Genomic DNA, 21,328 nt, shown 5'->3' on the forward strand with positions numbered 1-21,328 from the left:
TATTTGTTTGTTTGTTTTGCCGATTTAATATCTATGCTGCCTACTGGCTGCAGGCAGAACAAGGCAGGAGGCATGACTGGTTTTTTCACCACTGCGTCCCCAGAACTGGGCAGGGAGACTGGCACACAGTAGGGGCTCAGTAAGGATTTGTTGAATAAACAGATGAATGAGTGGCTGGATGGATAAATATACATTCAACTTTTCATATTTATACTGGTCCTTCCAGTTATTGTAGGCAAAGCAATCACGTGACAGCTTTCAACGACTGGCATCGGGGGCAGGAGGGTAAGTGTTGGGCCTACCTTCCCATTCCTCAGAGACTGTGGGAGGCCCTGCAGTAGCATTATCAGTGACTGAGAGATTGTCCAGAATGAGGGAGGGAGTGAGAGCATCACTGTAGGACTTGCAACCCACTCTTAGCACCACCTGTCGCCCTAACTGCATCATTTAGCCTCTCAGGGTCCCTAGCATAGGGCCCCCATATGCAAAATAAGAAAGTTGAAGGAAATGATTCTCAGCGCTTCCTCCCCGGTGATCTAGTCAATCAAGGAACGCAGAAGAGATCTTAGCGTCTGAAAATAATCTCTAGTCTCAGTTCTTAAAGGTTTGCTTACCATGATTTTTATTATTTTTTTCATGAATGAACACAAGGTGCCAGGGAACCCTGGGAGTGAATAGGCACACCCCTTTCACTGTTTATCACCAGTAAAACAAAAGACCAAAAATCAGCATCAACAGATGACACAATACAGTTGAGACCATTAAAAATAATTACTCCCAAACTGGGGCATTATAAAATACATCGTGAACTGCAAACAGATTTGCTCAATGAGAGAGAGCTTCATCCCTTTTATGCTCCACGGATGCCAGCAGGAGTTTCTCAGGGTGGCAGGGGAAATGAAAAAGAAGCGCCTGGCCAGGAAGGCTGTACGGTATCCCCAATGACCTGCCACAGAGATGACTTTTAAAGCAGCATTTGTCTCAGCAAGAGTGACAGCATTTAAGAAGTGGCCAGGTCCCAGTGCCAGACAATCCTTCATGGGGAAAAGCTGCAGAGCACAGCCATACCTTTGCAAAGGCCTAAGTGATGGATGAGATGGAAATGTCCTTGGTCAGTTAGGTGGTTGGTGTGAGGAGTCAGAAAGATAATGCAGAAGGCAGAGCTTGGGAATCACACGGAGTTTACCCCTACATTGCTGCAGCCATCCCAACGCTCAAAAATTCATCAGGTTTTAGATTCCCAAGATCCACCTGAACTCAAAACGCAGATTCTCACTGCCTTGTCAATTTCTTAAGCAGTAACTGCTCACTGAATTCATCCCACTGGGGAATAATATTAGATGGGATGTGGTAATCCTGGTTGACACAATTCTCTTTTAGGAACATAGCCGGTGTACTTCATGTCACAAGAAAGTATATTACAGCTATATTACACTGATCCTTTCATTACTGATGTAGCATTTATGTTGGGTAACTCCTGTAAAACACTGCGAAAAACACTAATACACAACAGTATATTTATAAATTTGGGGGAATCAGGATTCAAATGAGTTGACATGTCTTGCTTCCCTGTACAGGAAAAAAAAAAAAGATGAATAAAGAGGCGGGGGGTTCTAGAGAAGCAGAGAAAACATTTTAACCATTAAAACTGATATCAACTCCAGGGTAGAAAGGTGTCATAAAATTTACTCTTTCCTCCTGTCCACTTACTACTCCAAAGAATAACCAAAAGATGTCCCGAAGCTGTCCTGGGACCTAAGCACTTCCCTCAAACAGAAAATACACTCCATGCAGCCACCATTATCCTTCTTTAAATTTTTGAGGTTTCTGGTAGGAAACGTGTGGCACTTTACAGAACTGAGAGCATCACAAATCAATTCAGAGAACTGGTTTCTTGCAGACTGATGTTCATCTGGCCTCAGTAAGTTCACCGCCAGTCACAGCAGCTCATAGCTCACTGCCCCTTCCACGCAGGACAGTTCTGATGGAGGAAATGTTGTGCCTGTTCTCTGAGTCAGGACTTCAGTTTGTTACTGACCTCTGTCAAAGCAGTTTGTTTCAGGTTCCCCACCCGCACCCCCAGTCATGCTTCACACTGGATCTCAGGAAAGCGTTCTCTTGCAGCACTGAAGGAAAACCTATTTGACACCCACTGTACCCCCTAACTCCCATGCCAGTGGCATCTGCTTCAAAAACCCTGAACTGAGACGCAGAGCGTAGGCTTCCCATGGGACTGGATCATTATAACGAATATGGATTGTGTTTTATGGCTTAAAGAAACAGAAGGAATTTACACTTTGCAGAACGGGAGCTACACTTCCCCATCCCGCCTTCCATCCCCCATGTTGTCCACCACGTTTTACGCTCGCCAACAAAGAAGGTGCCAGAGGCCACTGGACACTTCTCTTGTTGCTGCTGGGTGAGCAGCAATGTTAAACGCCAGGACTGAAGGATGCTGAGCTTGTGTCTCACCGGTGATCTGTGTAAGAGAGGAAAGCAACTCCTTCACCCAAGCGAAGAAAAGTGCCCGGGTTAAATGAACCACACCACGTGGGTTTGCTAAGTGTGTCCTCCCGCCAGCAGGTTAAATGGCTGTGAGAAATTGTGCTTGGGCTTCGTTCAGTCAGCCCCAACTTCCTGGGACCTCAAACATCAAGTCCTCTCGAAATATGGCTAAATATGCTGGCAAATATTTGCAGATACCATTTCTGCAAATTAAACTCAAATCCAGTTATGTACAAAGTTAGTTTACAGAGTATCTATCCCATTAAGTTTCTTTGACTAGATCAAAATAGGAGTAAATATTAGTCTTAAATTGGCCACCTAATCATCACAGAAAACTTAGGACATTTGAGGGGAGAAAGGAGATATCTATAGATATTGCTCAAATACTTGGTTTCCTAAATCAGAGTATCTTCAATGCTATTGTGCCAATTTTCAAATGGAAACTATGATGATACTTTAAATGCAAAAATATATGTATCCTTGTACTTCAGTATTCATAGGGTGACGCTGACTTCCCGGCCACATCGATTTGTCAGGTCCTTGGGCTCCGAGGAACTTTATGAAGAAGCTGGAGTGTTTCTCGCCCTCAGATTCATTTTGAAATGCAGAAAAAGTCCTTGCACCTCACTTTTGGAAATGCACACCCCTTGCTTTAGTGTGCACACCCACTGGAAGGGTTTATCTTTTCTCCCTGCCTTGGGCTGGGGACATCGGAAGTCAGGCATGCAGCTCTGTGATGGTTCTAAGGGAGGGAAGTTCAGGACACCCCCAAATCAGTCACCTGAGTTACTAACATATTAACAGCTGAAATGGGTGCTAAACTAAGGGTCACAAAATCAACTTCTCCTCCTCTGCTACCCAGATGTCCTCTGGACGGTGACGGACAGGAAGTGTGGGCACATTTAAGGTTCCTGGACAAGATTCTTCCAACATTTCCTTTCCCCAGAGGTTGTTCACATCAGGACCTGTTCTCGAGTCTCTGGCAGTCGAAGAGCAATCAGGCCACCCCCCACGAGAGAGGTGGCAGCCAGAAGGATGGGGACCACTTTGGTGATCCCAACAAAAGAAGCAAAGATGGTGTTTCCCAGGATGGCGCCAAATTTGCATAATCCATTGAGGATGCCAAAGGCTGTTGCCCTGTAAAAGAAGAAAGCGAATCATTCTAAAATACACGAACTAGACCTCCTTAGATGGGACTGGGTTCTTTCCTTCCCTTGTTAAAGAAGAATAGTGAAAGTGTGGGAGGGAATTTTGTTTCCTAAATATAATAACAACACATTCTCAAATTTGGAAATACAGACTAACATAAAGATGCAAGAATGTGCAACTTCACCACTGAAAGGAATCACCGCTATCAACATATTGGATTATCTCCTTCAAACTTGTTTCTTTTTCTTTTCAAATGTATCTTTTGAAATGTTCACAGGTAGTACATGAGTGCTGTGACATAATGAAAGAACGAAGAAGGATGAGGTGAAAGGATCAGTGGTTCCCCTTGTGGCAGGACTGCTGGTTGTCCCGAACGAGCATTTCTCCAAACGTAAGACCACATTTCCCAGACTCCCTTGCTTCTGAGTCTGGCCCCGTGACTACGTTTAGGCCAATGGGATGTAAGTGCAAGTGGCAGCCCCTGAGAAACTTCCTTAAGAGATGTCAAGAGTGGGCCTTTAGCTCTCTCCCCTTTTATCCTTCTTCCTTCCACCCTGCTTCCTGGAATATCGACGGTCTCATCTTGGACGATTGCTAAGGTCACGAAAGGGGAAGAACAAGGTAGAAGGGTCTGCAGTGCCTACCTTCCTAAGTCTACAGCTATTTGAGGGTTTCCATCACCCACGGCAGAACTTAATCCTAATTATTATTAATCACAGTTCCCAGTGATTACTATAGTTAACCATCTAACCTTTCTTGACTCCGCTTATATACAGACACAATATTCACACCTTTCCTCCCCAAATTAAGTTCAATGTCTCTATTTCATACACAAGTTTATTAAGAATGTGGCTAAACTGCTGTACTTCAAATTCTTTTTACACTTTTTCTGTGACTTGACCGAACTCTACCTTGACACTTTTCCACCAGCTCCAACCCCTATCTTTTTGTTTTCAGAATTGTCTTGGATATTCTCACATGTGTATTTTTCCAAATAAACTTTAGAGGGATTTTTTTCAAGTTCCCAGAGAGGGTAAAAAAAATCTCACTGACTTTTGAATGGACTCTTTTAAGCTAGAAGAAAACTAAGTATCTGACATTTTTGTAAGATTACAGTTCCTTAGACTTCAATAAGATACACCCTGACATCTATGTCTTCTTTCATAAGTCTCAGTAAAGCTTTATGGTTTTCTTTACGTAAATGTTTCACCTTTCTCATCAAATCGATTCCTATACATTTTATGATTTCTTCCATTATTAAATGGATTTCGATTTTATTTTTAATTTTGATCTATTTTGAAATCTCTAAATTACTACATGAGCTTTATTATCGACCACCTTACCAAATTATTTCATTATTTCTAGTAGTCTCTCTAGTTAATTCTCTTGAGTTTATGGGATTTAAAATCACATACCATTGAAATAATGGTAACTCTTCCTCCTCTTATTTTTAATAAAACTTCAAAGTTCTTTGCTTCACAGAAGAGAGGCTCGAAATAGGGTGCTCTGTGCTTTCCCATAGCTCCCTGTATTCCAATACCACTGTCATCAATCTTGGGAATATCAGTAAGTTTTTTTTTTTTTTATAGCTGAATTGTATTTTCCTGCCTTCCATGCCACGTCACATTCCTCTCTGGCCCAAGAGCCATTTACCTGCTGTCCTTAAAATTCCCCCTCCATGAGAAGAAGGAACTTGTAGGTAATGGCCTTGACCCTATGCCTTTAACCCAGGCCTCTCCCCACATGGCTTGCCCCAAATAAAAACCAACCCAGGCATCCTTGCCACATTCTCCACAAATGCCCTAGACCATCATGCCTCATGCCCACCTTCGTTTCTACCCCAACCTTTGTTTGTCCAGTTCTTCACCTTTTCACTTCATTTCCCACTGGCAGGCCTGTTCTCACCTCTGTTTAGATTGCATGATACGTGTGGTTTAGCCCTAATTCTTGTCTACCGGACAAGGTTGGCACTAGTCCTTTGCATCTTGCTATCCACCCCATCCTATTAAGCCTTAACGTTCCCACTTCCAGACCTATGCCAGCCCCCAGGCAGGAGAAACTCAACAACCTAAGAGAGCTTTGGTCTCTGGGACACCAGGAAGCCCGAGATGGCTGTGGTGGAGGATCTGGGAGCAGGCAGACTGCTGACCACAGAAGTCCGAACAAGCCCCAGAGGGAAGCCCAGGGAAGAGCTGACCTCTGGTTGGTGGGATACAGCTCCACCGTGATGACATCCAGAGCATTCCAGGCGGCAATGCTGGTCCCGCAGAACAGGCACTGCCAGCCGATCATGGCAGACTCACTGTTGCCAAAAAACAGGAAGAAACAGCAGACCGCCGAGATGAGCATGGAGCCACCTGCAGAAGGAGATCAGGGCAGAAAGAGACGTGAAGCCCGTGTCAGACAAGACCTGAAGGTACGGGTTCATCTCTACATGAAGAAAGCACAGCCTGCATCCCCACAGGGTCCCCCAGCCACGAGACTAGTCTTCTGCCTGGGTCATGTCACCAGAATTAGCCTGTAGGAAGGATTTCGAAATCCTCACTCTGTGGATTGTCGTCAGTTATTCAGGGCTGGGCACCAGCTGAGAGTCTATGATGCACCAGACATTGTTCCTGATGCCTGCAATGCATCAGTGTCAAAAAGACTCTTAGATTCCACTGAGAACATAGCTGTGAACGGGCTACAGAAGGACACCTGAACAGCGCGAGGCTGCTTATTCTCCATTCACGCCCATCTCCACCCCAGATATCCAAGCTACCCTTCCCAGCTCTGCTCTCTGCCCTGTGGACTGCGTACCTGGGGCTCCCTTGTCAGTGGGGAGGACAAAAGGATTGGAGTATTCCTTCCCAATTCCCAACCTGCTTTATAAGCCCCTTTTGTGGCCAATGCTGCGTCCCTCCAGGATTCCAGTTCCTTCTGGTGCCTCTTCCTTCTTGGTCCCAGCTCTCCCTGGGCTCTGTTACTGCTGCCTTCTCCCCTTGTCCCTGCAGCTCTAGAAATGGTGCCTGCTGCCCACTTTGCTAGTATCTGGGTAACTCATCAGCCTCATTTGTTCCCATAACCCTGCCCACATCTCTAAAGCTGCCCCACCGACATAGTCTCTTCCATAGAACTACCTGGGGTGAATTATTTTTCCCACCAGGACTGTGGGTGATACAGTTAACGGTAAGAGATCCCACTGAAAGAAGACTGTGTCAAATCCTGCCCAGATCCAGTACGTCCTGCCCAGAGGAGCTCGGGATGTCTGGCGTGGACGCAGGGCAGGGACCAGCTGTATGTCTGGAAATGCAGTGGGAATAGTTAGCAGAAAGGGAACAAGGAAGCAGGTCCCAAACAACCAGCTGGGAAATAGGGCAGGAGCCCCCACCAGGCATCGGGACCCTGGGGAAGGGAGGTCTTCCGGTTGCCAAGAAGCCAGAAGGCCAGCTTGGCCTCACAACAAGTGCCTCCCCGGGGAGCCTCCACCTGGAACCTCACGCTTAGACCTGGAGCTGCCAAGACTGGTGCCAAACCCTGCTGGCGAGCTGGGGAACGGTAACTGCCCACCTGGACTCTGCTGATTCTGGGAAGGGGCAGAGCTGTGCGTGGGTAGCCTGGTGACTTCTTTCCAAACAGCTAGGAGAGCACTAGAATGATAGGGGACTGGCTTCTACTGGACCGCGAGTGCCCTGAGAACTGTACCATCAATATGCACGCACCCCTCCAAGTGGCCAGCCATGAGGCTTGGTGCACAGTAACTGTTGACAAACGTTTCCTGAATACAAATATCAAATAAACCAAATGACTCCTCAACTATGTTAGGTCTTCCTGCTAAAAGTCCCTATGACCCACTGTACTTCCATCCTCATAATTAATTCTTATTCCCCTTATGTTGAAGAGGCCTGAGGTCAAATCCCAGCTCTCCCTGTGTGACCTTGAGTGAGTCACTTAACCTCTCTGTGCTGTCTCACTTTCCCCATCGCAGAGTTATTCTAAGGGTTAAATATGATACTATTTACAAAATGCTTGGAACAAAACCTGACCTATAATAAGCACTTCATAAGTGTTATTTAAATGAAATTTCTAGTTTATGTCTGTCTCTCCCAATTGATCATTTGCTCCTTAAGCACAAGGATGCTGTCTGCCTCAATTACTGCTGTATTCCCATTGCCTGTTGTACAGCCTGGAAGAGAATTGCACTGCATAAATTAATGTTTATTGGATGAATAAATGAGGAGTAACCAGCTCATCAGGAAAACTTCTACTCTCCTGTTAACGAGTTGCTACTTCTGCCCAGGAAAGGGCGCGGCAGCAGAGTACGCGGGACAAAGGATGCTCCAGCAGACTCTACAGGGGGATTTGTCTAAGGGTCACGGAAAAGGCAATTTCAAAACAGGTCACCCGCATGCCGTTGTGATACGTATTGAGTATATAGTGTTTATTGTGTCCCAGAATATCCCAGATGATATAAAGAAAGCACTGCTTGAGTTTTAATAATCTAGCTCAGAAACAAAATACCGACATTAATAAAAGAATAAGATATAAAGAATAATAAAATTAGTTTCAGATATCCAGCTTGGGGTGTATGGCTCTATTTAGCATTACAGAAACCAATTTTTGTCTGGGATACATTCATGATGGCAAGAAAGGCTTCAACAGCAAAGAAAAGGATGTCCACCCTCCCCCTGCCCTGCCTGGGCCCTGCACCCAGCTCTCAGCCCTCCCTCCGCTCCTGTGTGGCCGTGTGCGGCTGGCCAAGGGAGGCGGTCCATTTTCGTTCACAGGTGCACCCACTCCACCCTTCATAGACCTTACTTTCCCGAGAAATTCCTCAGCCACCCTAGGAGCTGACCACAGAATTCATTCTCGACCCTGGGACTGAAAAGGGCAGTGACAGACAGGGAGAAGTGTCACACATCTACTCTCACATGCCTTCTCTCACTGGAGCAGAGGTGCTCTTAGAACCGTTGTGCAACAGAAGCTCAGAGAGGCCAAGGAAGGTGTGCAGGCTCACGAAGCAAGCGTTAGCTGAGATGGCCACCTGACGGCCAGCCACTGGTCATTTACACCGTGCCAGCCTGCAGCACCTCCCACTGAAAAGCTTGGTGCTTCTGACTCATCTTCGCCGATGCCGGTCAGTTCCACAGCAACACCAAGTGGCAGGCACTGTGCTGGTCACGGGCATCACAGAAGTTAATAAGCCGCCTTCTTCCCTCCATGGGTTTCAGGTCTAACCAGGGCACTGCCTCTGACAGAGGACAAAGCTCAATCTGCCATGCCAGAGAGGTGACGCCGTCCTCACCGCAAGATTACAATGGGTGAGGGGCGGTAGGAGGGTGGAGAGCATGTGTAGCTCAGCGGCAAAGTGCGTGCTTAGCATGCATGAGGTCCTGGGTTCAATCTCCAGTACCTCCACTAACAAAAAAAAATTAAGATTAAAACCATATATTCTTAAAGATTAAAAAAAAAGCAGAAATCACAGGCATGTCTTGTGTTCACCATTCTAAATATTCGTGCCACTACCAATAACAATAATATTCAATATGAGCCAAACACCAGGAAATTCTTCCCAGAAAGACCAGATCAATTTGCTCTTCTCTGACAAAATGACTATGTAATTTATTTTGTTTCCTTTTGAGTTTTGCCGCGAGGATCTTGGAATTAATCTTACTACATCCCTGGGGCAGAATTCATGGCATGTTTACTAGCACATTGTCTACCTCCCCTCCCCTAGCCTTGACTCACATTCTAATATGTGTACATTTCCCTGGCTCTGGGTGTATATTTTTGTTTTGTTTTGTTTTGTTTTGTTTATCATGCCAGGCATGTGTTTTTCTAACAAACTGCTACAAATCTGGTGGAATGAAGCAAGACAGACATGAAAATGGCTACCATTTTTGAGAACCTGCTATGAGATGCTTTGGGTACATTACTTTCCACCCTCACAAATCCCCACCAGCCCATGATAGGTTTCCTTATCTACAGGACAAGGCCCAGAGAAGCAAAGGAACATGTCCAAAGTCAAACAGCCTTTAGGTGTTAAGAGTCCATCATGAGCCTGTCCAACTCCAAAATCCAAAATGCTCTCCCTATTAAATAATAATAAGTAAGTAATATGATTTATTTTAAATCATCAAATGAAACCAGGGTTCATTTAAGAGCATTTTATGTATTTTTTTCAACAATAAGAATACGAAGCTGGTAGAGTGGATATATTTAATATCCTATTGGACTACTAACATAATAAGGAACTGTCACAGAATTGCTGAGTCAGGAAATGAAGATGTGTTCCTGGCATGGACCAGAGGTCTCAGACCACCTCCCCAGGACCCCAGGGCTTTGCAGACAGACCTCCTTGGCTCTACACCAGCAGATGCCATCTTACCTGTGTGGTTTCCAGATCTCTTTAAGAAAAAGAAAAATTCCACTATTTTAATACACTTTAAGCCAAGGTCCAAGCCCACTCGGACACAGATGTGGCGTCCCTACTCACTCACCGATCATCTTGAGCCTCCCGACTTTATCCATGAGCAGGGCAGAAATGATGTTCCCAGGCAAGACAGACAGACTGCCGAGAAAGCTGACAAGGTAAATCAGGAAGTCGTTGTCTTGCTCAAAGTCCATGTGGCAACCCTCCTTCTGCTCCAGAAAGGTGACGTTGATAAAATGACAGTTGATGAACTTGTGCTGGTAGAGGTCTGCGGAGAGAAGGGGACTTTGGGTTCGTGTGAAGTGTAGGGGACTTTGGGTTCGTGTGGGGAGACTTGGGGCAGAGTCAGGGATGGAGGAATGCCCCTTCCTTTGGCAGGCGTCCCCACCCTCTGGCAATCAGACAGTCTCAAAGTCAAGGTGACGTGTGGCCAGGTATGGAAGAAGTGAGAAACCCTTAAAAATGTCAGGACCTGTTGAAGTTCCTATAAGCAAAGGGAAATGAACATTCGTTGAGGGACATACATCATCTTTCAAGCTAGATGACAGTCTGGTTTGTATCAATGGGATAACATTGAGGTTCACAGCAACTGGGCTATTCCTCTGAGGCTACTCAGCTTATAGGAGGCAGACAACCAGAGAATTGGGTCCAGCTTGAGCCAATCACCCCAAAGCTCACACAGAAACCTGAACACACTTCAAAATAAAAGCCATTTGCTCAGTGGTTTGGGGGGCAGGGCAGGAATAGACATGAACAGACTTCAGAGGATTTTTAGGGCAGTAAAAATGCTCTGTGTGATATTATGTTGATGGATATATGTCATTATCCATGTGCCCAAGCCCACAGAATGTATCACACCAAGAATGAACCCTAATGTGAACGATGGACTTTGGCCGACGATAATATGTCGATGCAGGTTCATTGTCACAGAGGTACCACTCTGGTAGGGGATATTGATAATGGGGGAGGCTCAGGTGTGGGGGCAGGGCATACATGGAGATCACTGTATCTTTCTTCCAATTTTGTTGTAAGCCTAAAACTTCTCTTAAAAAAAAGAGTCTTAAAAAATAATGACCATTTTCTTTGGATCATACATGTTTTCTGACACGTTCTAACATCAGCTATTCTAGCAGAAAAATCACTACACAGGTTCTCAGGAGACCTGGGTTTGGGGGACTGGCTCTGCCACTGACCCTCTTTTACCTCCCTGAGCCTCCACCTGTAACAATTAGAGGAAGACACGGGATATTCTCTGCTGCTGCCCAGCTCTGACATTCTTCATGACCATGCATTTGCAAAAAAACAAAAACAAAAACAAAAAAACCATGTTAAGAATATGCAAACCAAGAGGCATCATTAAAACTTGAAAGAAGAAAATAAAAGCTATGCCAGGTTTTGATGACAAATAGTAAATGTATAGAAGTCATTATTATTCTTTTAGGATAAAAAATAAATTAGGAAGGGGAATCTCATAATGGTTTGAGACTGAGGGATATTGAAGAGGCCAGATATTAAACCTCTGGGGCTGACATCATGAAGGAAAAAAAGATTCTCTTGCATAAACCGTGCCTTGGTGCCAACGCCAGGGAGAAAGAACTGGCCTGGACATACAGCAAGTAGTTCAGTGGAAAGATTGCAGAGTTTAGAGCTAAATAGTTGAGGTGTGAATCCAAGCTCCCCCAGCTTGCTAGCTGTGGCTTTGGGCAGCTTGCTTAAGCCTCTGCGTCCTTAGCTAGAAGACCGGGATAATAATAAATCTCTCACTTGAGACAATGGAGGTGAAGCCCCTGGTAAAGCTCAGTTCACTTCCTTAGAACCCAACTCCACTTGGTATTAATTTATGATGAGAGTATTAAAAATAACAAGGAGTGAGGAAGTGGTACAATCTTGTGATTTTCTTTTAATCGTGGAAATCTGAAATGGGGTGATTTTAAAATAGTCTTGTCTCATTTCATGCGCAAAGCTTGAAAAGATGCAATTTTTTCTTTCCATCTGTTATTGGGAAAACATGCATCTTGAATTTTGTAAATTTCAAATTATGCAAGGTCTGCAAGAATGCACTCTACACATAAGAGGCAGCCCTCCCCAGAACGCTGATTTTTATCTCTGTCATATTCTGTTCCTGCCAAAGACCCTTATTGCAAAGCATCCGTCTCATTGAGATCAGAACACTTGCCCAGTACTTTTGTGCTTTTCCATTTCACATGTGATAAAACTGAGATGCAGATCAGTTCAATGCCTCAGTAAGGCTGCGCAGCTTCTCTGTGCCGCACCTGGGGCTGGTACCCACTTCTCCACATGAAGGCTCACTTGTATCTGTGAATACTTTACAACTTCTGAAGCTTATGACTGAGCAGCGTGGGTCTAGACAACAAGCCCTTGTTACAGTCTCCTCACTCTGTCCACGCTCTTACCTGTGTTATAAAAGACGGTCGATTCAATGGTGCAGTTCTTGAAATAGGTATCAGTAGATGTAACGTCTTCAAAATAGCACTCGTCAAATAACGTGTCCTCAAAGAGTACGTGTTTAAAGTACATCTTTGTGAACCTGTGGAAAAAAATATTAGCCCCTGAGTGATCCATTCAGGAAAAAAAGGAGCCTTGAGACTCAAATGAAAAACACAGAAAGGCAGAAGAAAATGGAGAACTGTAAATCCAAAGTTGCTAGACGTTATTTTCAACCCAGACTAGTTTCCCATTTCTTTGCTGTGGGTTTATAAATGGGAGAGATCTCAGGACCGTGGAAGCAGGTGTCTAGTCCAGGTGTATATACATCAGCCTGGTGGCTCCCAAATGCGGGTCCATGGACCATGTATATCTGCATCATAGAAACCTGAAATAGTGTGAAATGAAAATATTGATAACATCTCATGTTATGAACTTTAAAAACATGAATGTCCCTCGGTTGATCTTAGAAAGTTTAAAGGCAATAGATATGTGAGGGCTTCATAATCTTTGTTTTTAAAATTGAACCAACAAAGATGTGGGGAGATAGGCACTTCCATTCACCTTGTTAGTAGAATGTAATTGGTGCAGCCTCTTTGGAGAGCAGTTGTGCAAAATTTAAAATGTACAATCTCTTCGACCTAGGCACAGCGCCTTACAAATTTACTGTACACGTACCTGCTCATGCTTTCAAAGAGACACATTCACTGATCTTCATTGCAACATCGCTGACAAGAGCAATGGGTTACTAGATAGATGGATAGATAGATAGGTCTGTGATGGACAGTGGAATACTACACAGCTATTATAATAAAATAATTACTTAGGTCTATATGTCTTAATATGTAACAATCTTTAAGATACATTGTTAATGGAAGAAATGAAATGTAATTTAGTGTTCACAGCATGTGATCATTTGTGTAAGAAAGCAGCTATGTGTGCAAGTGCACAGCATATACCTGGAGGGTACACAAGACACTGGTGGGTGTGACTGGCACTGAGGAGGTGCAAGAGGAGGTCAGGCATTTCTTTCCACCAAGTGTATATATTACTTTTCCACTTGAAAATAAAATAGCACATGAGGGGTAAAGCGCCTAGATGATGATGGGGTGCAGCCACATTTGGGAGCTGCTGCAGGACCCCAACTCCTGCATAAACTGAATAGGAAAGGACTATCTTACACTTAAACACATATACTGGCATATGTTCACATCATCCTCTGCTGGTTACATTTCTCAAGTTTGGTCAAACTTTTCAGCTAGAAACCTTTGGCTGTATCTTCCTTTGTGAAGAGTGGCAACCCACTCCTTCATTTATTCGTCTGTCTATTCATTTAGTTAGATATTCAGCCTTCAGCAGATTCTTACTGAGCATGGCATTAGGGGTTTTGTGTACAGAGAGGAAAGACATGGTCCCTGCCCTTAAGTCTAATGGGGAAAAAAACAAGCAAATAGATAACTACAATACAGTGGGAGTCACGGTAACGGGTAACGGGTAACACCAGGTGCTGAGGGTCATTGTTCCTCTCTAGAGCCATCAGATAATTCAATCCATGACCGCAGGTGGTGGCCACTGCCCCTTACCCTTCACGCTCCCTTGTGTTCTGCTGAAAACCCTAACTAGAACCACCTCTCATTAGCTTCTGCAAAAAGACCTCTCAGAAAGAAGGCCTGGGCGGGTACTCCTCAAAGAGAGGTCCCCACACACCCGCAGCATAATAAAATGGGAGCTTATTATGAAAGATGCAGCTTTCCGTATTCCAGCGTAAGACCTCTTGAACCATAATCTCCAGAGGAAGATGCCAGATTATTATACTTGAGAAAATGTGAGCATCATGGGTCCAGTAAGCCAAATTATTTTCAGCCATTTTTCTTAGAGTTAAGTTTGCTACAGACTTTTAAACAGAGGCCTCCAAAGGCTACCACCGAACTCTTCTGATTTCCATGGAAAGACTAATTGGTAAGTCTTTTGTTATAGGAAGATGCTTCTGAGGTCAAAATTAATGTAATTTGTGTGCTGGGTGTATTTACTCAGGAAAGCTATTCCTGGAGACTGTCTCGGGTCTCTGCCTGTCTTAATATATCCTTGTTTTTAATATAGTAATAGGCCAGAGACGTGGCCTTCAGTGATATTTTAATGTTCTGCCAAGGGGGTGGGGTGAGAAAGCAGAGTCATAAATCATAACAGGTCTGACACAAGCAGACCTTAAAATGTATCTCCAAGTGAGTTATAAAAAGCCAAAGTTATAAAAGAAGAGATAAAAGGAGAAAGGGCCAAGGCATATTTTATGAGTCTTTGTATCAATCATCTCCTCCAATCTCTCATTTATATAGTGAACTGGTCCAAGATGCTCCATTCAGGAAAGTCCAAGGGCTGAAAGAAAGGATAACAGAAGTATCTTGGGGAACTTTTCCTTTAAGGAAACAGAAGCCATTGGTGATCCAGGGTCTGCGGTAGAGTTGTTACCACAAACACTTTACTTCCATTACCCTCCAGCCCAGTGTTTAAGCCACCACGTGATCTAAACTCTGCCAAAAGTCACATCTAGGCAGTCACCATGTTTTAGGCTTGAGGTGTCACCCTCAAGAAACTCAATCTAATTAAAGAGATAAACAAGGATCTTGGCTAAAAACCCAAAATATTAAAAAAAAAAAGGCAACTGACAATTAAAATTAGTTGGGATAATTAGCAAGATAGAGATACATTACAAAATCACTTCAAAGGGGGCACTTACGATCCAGTTGGGTAAAGCATGAGATGACATATCCTAAAGGGTAAGTAAAAGCTATCCAAGCAAAGATGTGGAGGAAGCGTGTTCCAGGCAGAGGGAACAGCATATGCAAAGACACTGAGGCATGTTTTATATCTATATCTATCTATATCTATCTATCTATCTATCTATCTATCTATCTATCTATCTATCTATATATATATCTTTTAAATGCCTTTTTTTTAAGTAGAGAATTCTCTTTTATGTAATTTTTATCACCTTTCAGGAAGAAAATAAACAAAGGGTATATTTCCCCAAAAGTTCACACACACATAACCTCCTGCAATGAGCCTTCCAGGTACAGTGAAATAAAAGAGAATTCTTCAGCAAAAGACTAGAACTCTATCTAGTTCCCCACACATGATCTCCTACCAGTTCCCGATCTGAGATAAAGCAAAGCACAAATTTTTAAAAAATCATTTATTTCAGAAAATATATGCTTAGTTTGCTTAAAGAATGGAGGAAACGCAAAGTATTCCCTCAATACTCTATATAACTTCTTAAATTCTCCAAATACAAGCATCGGGCCTCTACTGTACTCTGACATCACCCTCCAAAAAATAAAGAGTGGAGTTCAACTTCCAGGGCTCAGTCACTAAAGAATTTCAGACAATTTTCTTCTCCTCTACAGGCTCGTATTTTAAAACCGTTAAAATAGAAGTATGGAGGAGCTAGCTTTTTCCAGCTCTAGTATGTGGTTCTATAAAGGAGAAGCACTTTCAACATGATGGACCTAGAGATTATCATACTAAGTGAAGTAAGTCAGACAAAGACAAATACCACAGGATGTCGCTTATATGTGGAATCTAAAATACACACACACACACACACATGAACTTATTTACAAAACAGAAATAGACTCACAGACAGGGGAAACAAATTTATGGTTACCAAAGGGAAACAGGGAGAGATAAATTAGGAGTTTGGGATTAGCAGATACAAACTACTATATATAAAATAGATAAACAGCAAGGTCCTACTGTGCAGCCCGGGGAACCATATTCAATATCTTGTAATAGCCTATAAAGGAAAAGAATCTGAAAAAGATACATATTTTTTCATATACATATATATATTCAGCTATATATATGGAGAATCACTTTGCTATGCATCTGAAACTAACACAACATTATAAATCAACTATACTTCAGTTTTTTTCAAAAGTACCTTTACCGTGGGTAGCCTGAGAAAGAAACAAAAGACTTAGGAAATGGCCATCTTATGTCCCCAAACCACTGAAATATTATTTCATGAGGAATGAGAGGTATATAGTGGGAAATACCGTCCACCAAACAGACTCTGAGGCAGTATGTTCTTGTGCCTCAGCCAATTTGCCAGTAAATCCAATTTCCTCTCTTTTTCTTCTCTTACACATAAGGCTTCTTAAGTGCCGAAATCACAGTATCTCCTATTGTTTTGACAAAGATCCTAGCACATCTTAAAAAGAGAGTATATTCAACCAAAGTTGAATGCAAACAAGGTAAGGAAAAGATACACCCATCTCACCTAGATGCAAAAATCCTAAACAGAACATTGGTAAATCAAATTTGACAATGTATTGCCATTTTTAAAAATTCACACTGAAATGAATGAGATATATCTCAGGAACCAAGTATGGCTGAATACCAGAAAAATATTATTTTAATATATCATATGAATAAGTCCAAGGAGAAAATCATCTAATTGTCAAAACAGATGCAGAAAAAGGTTGACAGATTCAATACACCTTCATGATAAAAACTCTCAGCACACTTAAAATAGAAGAGAATTTCTTTAACTTTATAAAGAAGATCAATCAAAAACATACAGTAAATGTCATACTTACAGATAAGACACTCAAAGTAACCCCACTGAAGTCGGAATACCCATTAGCATGGGTTCTATGCATCACCAAATCAGGGGTCATAATCAATGTAATATTGTACATCAGCTATGCCTCAATAAAAAAATTAAAAATAAAAAAGTATATAGCCTTAAAAAAAACTAGTTGCAAAATTTATAGTATAAGAATTATACATTCACATCTGTGATATAGTCTGACATTTATCTAGAATGTAAACCATACTAAAGAATGCTGCACCATGTGGATAGACAGATAAATACACAAGGAAAGTATAAATGCATGAATGTAAAATACCCAACATATGACTGTGGTGGCCATCGCTCCAGGGGGACAACAGAGGAAGAGATGTTTAATCTATATTAAAATCTGAAGTCAACAGAGCGTAGTTTATGATTTTACAAAGCTAGGTGCTCTGAATAGGGTTGTTGGCATCATTCTCTATTCTCTACATATTGGATATATTTCATGATGGAATAAAAAAGAAAAGGAGATGAAATGATGTTACTGGCAGATGCTAGGATTATGTAGCAATAGCAAGGGGAAACTGTTAGAACTAATAAAAGAGCTCAGTTAGAGACCAAAAGAAAAAAAAAAAAAACCAAAAAGCAACAAGATTTCTACTGAATTGCAATAACCTGTGTAAATGCTTGGTGGAGGACCAACAATCTCATTTTCAGTGCCAGCTAACTGTGAAATAGTCAGGAAGAGGCTCTACAAGAACTATGCAGGATCTAGATTAAATTACAAAATTTTACCGAGATAGTTTATTAACTCTGAAGCCTGGTGGACATTCTATATCAATATTATGACATTCAGATGTGGAATCAGAGGCTTAAACAGATCAGAGGTGGCTCAGCTAGTCATTGACCCATCAAGGCTTGGAACCCAGTCCCTTAAGCCTTGGCTATTCCCTCAGACCTGGAACCAGAAGGTACACTTAACACATTTCCCACCGTTGGCAGCTTCATGGAGCTTTGCTGCCCGGAACACGCCCACTGCAGCTGAAGAAAATTCTTACTGATGCCCCACGCAAAGGAGCTTTCAACAGTGTGGGGTAGCATTTCACTGGGATGTGTGAAATCAACCTTCTCTTTTCTAGAAGCACATTTGCTTTGTTTCTCTCTGCTCTCCCTGCCAAGAGTAATGTTCCCCTATGTGTGATAGTCAATAAATAAATAAGTTTATCTAAATGTTTAATCAGCAAAGTGTGGATAAAGTCAAAGGGGGAATACTGGCACGAATGGGGAAAATGCTCCACCCAAGCCAGAGAACGTCAATTTAATGTTCCGAAGGGGCTCAGGGTTTCCAAAGATGAGGTGTTTTCCAGTTTATGACCACCAGATGACAGCATAACTCAAGAAAAGAAATGGAAAGCAGCAAAGAAAAGGTTCAAGTCCTTAGATCAGTTTCAAAGTTTCTTAATCTTATGAAAAACATCCTTTTTATCCAAACAAATCGCTGGGGGTAAAAATTATGGGCTTCAAGTAATAGTGGTTGTATTTTTAGTATCCGTTGGTTAAAAATATATATATACAACAAATTAAAATTAGCTCGTTGAAACTTTTGAAGGCAATTTATACTTTAGTCATCACACGAAAACGTTCACACACATTTGAAACACAGGAACATGGCAGAATATCTCTGTGTGCAGAATTTTTACACCCAGTCCCAGACAATCCTTGGCCTGCCGAGGCATCCCCAGACTCTTGACAATAACTCTATGGTCCCTGGGGTCCTGGGTCCACAGAGGAGACTCCCCCCCCCCACCTTCATCAAGCCTGGCTTCCTCCTCACTCTCACCTGGCAGCTTGCTGAAAGCTTTGGGAGGCTTGGACCTTTTCAAAGGACAGGACGGACCAAAAGTTTCCACTTTGTGCATAGCTAAGCCTTAGAATGCCAAAACCTATCTGTTAAAAATCATAACGGCTCTGGCATTGAGATCAACTTTTTAACGCAGAAAATACCATGTAAAACAGGGCCTGGGAGAACGGAGAGTTTCCCAATGAGACAATATTTGCAGTCGTCAAGGGAACGGGACTGGACTCCGAACACGTGAACTGAATGAGAGACAGTTCTATCTATGTTCACTGTGTGATCTGGGCAAACCACTCAGCCTCTCTAAGCTTCCGTTTCCCCACCTGGAAAACAGAAGGCACCTTCCTAGCCTCCTGGAGTTGCTGTGGGGGTCTAACGAGATGGGCTGGGAGAGGCACTTCAGGCAGAGCCTAGCACACAGACGCTGGTCCTGTATTACCAGTAATGTTGGCTGTCCTCATTGTTACTAGCGTAGTTGTCAGCGTCATTACTGTCACTGTTGTTACTAACACCACACCAGAGCATCACTGAACACTGGGAGTTTCATAGACAAGGTTTCTTTTGCTGAATTCATCTCTGCAAGGAGTAACATCATACCATGGGTGACATCCAGCCATCCATAATGTCCCTTAAGTTTCAACATTTCAGGGGCATTCTAATAAAGAAAAACATTTCTCTCTTGGCTTATACTGAAGAGCCCTGACAGGGAGAAATCCTGGGGGCACTGCTACCACCACCAACCACTAGCCTTGAAGCTTTCAACCCTGGAGTGGTCAGTCTCAGCAGATTCCACTGACTCTGGAGTGTCTCCACCGAGGGTGTGTGCACATGTGGGCCATGAGTGTGCAGATGTCTGTGACTGAGCCTCAGCTTTTTAAAAAAATCATCTGAGAGTCTGAATTCTATGTCCACTGATACTGGGTCCTAACTTTCCTCCACTCGAGTTCTCATATTTGTAGCAATAATATTCCTGTTTTCATTTCACACTTTCTTTCTCACCCTAAATAACAGTGAATATTTGCTAAGGTCTGGCCCGTGAGAGCCATATGGACTAGAATGCAGAAGGCACCCTCCTTGGACTTCACCCGGACGTACACTCTTTTCCCATCATGGCTAACAGCCATGGGAGGGGCCACCTCCCTCAGATACGGAGCTGGGTGCAGGCTGGGGAGGCGGAACCCGCACTGGAGGAGAGAATCCGTGGTGATAATTCTCGCACACAGAGGCGTCAGCTAAGGGGCAGTTTACAGCACTGACACTGAACTGTCTGGGCTGTGGTGTTCCTGGTGCATCACACCCTCACCCGAACCAGTGAACTTGCTACGTATAATTCAAGAAAGGAAACAGCAGAGGTGAAAATGCTCAGCTTAGTGGGTAACGTGGCCTGGGGGAAACTGTCCTGCCCTGAACCGTCTGGGGGCCTTCAGAGGGCGACCGGGAAGAGGCAGTCTGAGAGCCCAACAGGCTGCACTGGCCACCGCAATGCCCCAGGAGTAGAAAGAGGAAGAGCCACACAGGTGGAGGAGGATGCAGGCAGGACTTCCCTAACACTCCACTCATCTTTCCCCCCGAAGAACATCAATATTCTTGATGGCAATGGGCTATGCCGATCGACCCTGGGAAGTAGTATTAGATAAAAGAATAACATGTTATACAGCCTCTGGACTTGCTTCTGGATAATCATCCAGAATCAAAGAAAAAGCTCAACCACCAGGCTGCGAGTTGGCGCAGGACCTCAGCGGTGAGAGCTCTGGGCCCTCTCTCCAAGCAGGCACCACTGAGGGGCTATGGCTCTCTGTGCACCACCATTTAAGGTGCGAGGTCTCAGGAAAGATGGGCTGGTTAACCCTCCCTGTAGGAATCGACCATAGCCAGGATGACCTGTGCTGCGGGGGACAGCACAGGACAGACGGAGCCACCAGGGGCACTGCCGAGTCTCCGGCATCCGGACTAAGTTGCCATGCTCCACCAGCCTTGGAGCTCACTTCTCCACCATGTTGAACTCTTATCTTCCCAATGGCTCTCTCCCCAAGACAGTCCCCGCAGATGGTCACCCTGACCTGAGGAAAGTCCTTGGTCTCCCACTTACTTGTCATTCACGAGTTTCCCGTGCTGGTGAATCTGATTTTCCATTGTGAAGTTGATTGTGGCGCCGTACACGTGCTCATCAGAAAATACCTTCATCTTGGACTTATATTCTTCATCTTGAAAATATCGGATCATATCAGGGAACCACACTATCAGTCCGTAGTAACTGTAACAGAGAAGACAGAATATTCAAGCAGCAACGTGATCAGAGTCTGCATTCCTGACGGCTGTAAATCAAGCTCATTTTAAACATATTGATACGGTCCATTTGAAAATCTAGTAATATAACTCATATTAATGA

At 43.5% G+C, this 21,328-nt stretch overlaps 1 protein-coding gene across 3 annotated transcripts in view; it reads right to left on the reverse strand.

Moving 5' to 3' along the window:
• Positions 1-609: 609 nt before the first annotated feature.
• Positions 610-21,328, reverse strand: part of SV2B (synaptic vesicle glycoprotein 2B) — a 157,392-nt gene continuing 136,673 nt past the window's right edge. For all 3 annotated transcript variants that reach the window (XM_072950726.1, XM_015234387.3, XM_072950727.1), the window contains 5 exons: positions 21,029-21,193; positions 12,481-12,614; positions 10,134-10,334; positions 5,852-6,011; positions 610-3,642 (listed from right to left, as the gene is read on the reverse strand). In XM_072950726.1, the coding sequence (XP_072806827.1) occupies positions 3,459-3,642; positions 5,852-6,011; positions 10,134-10,334; positions 12,481-12,614; positions 21,029-21,193 (844 nt within the window). In that variant the 3' untranslated portion in view covers positions 610-3,458. The remainder of the gene's footprint in view (positions 3,643-5,851; positions 6,012-10,133; positions 10,335-12,480; positions 12,615-21,028; positions 21,194-21,328) is intronic.

The sequence above is a fragment of the Vicugna pacos genome, chromosome 27 (assembly GCF_048564905.1).
Source record: "Vicugna pacos chromosome 27, VicPac4, whole genome shotgun sequence".
Lineage (NCBI taxonomy): Eukaryota > Metazoa > Chordata > Mammalia > Artiodactyla > Camelidae > Vicugna > Vicugna pacos.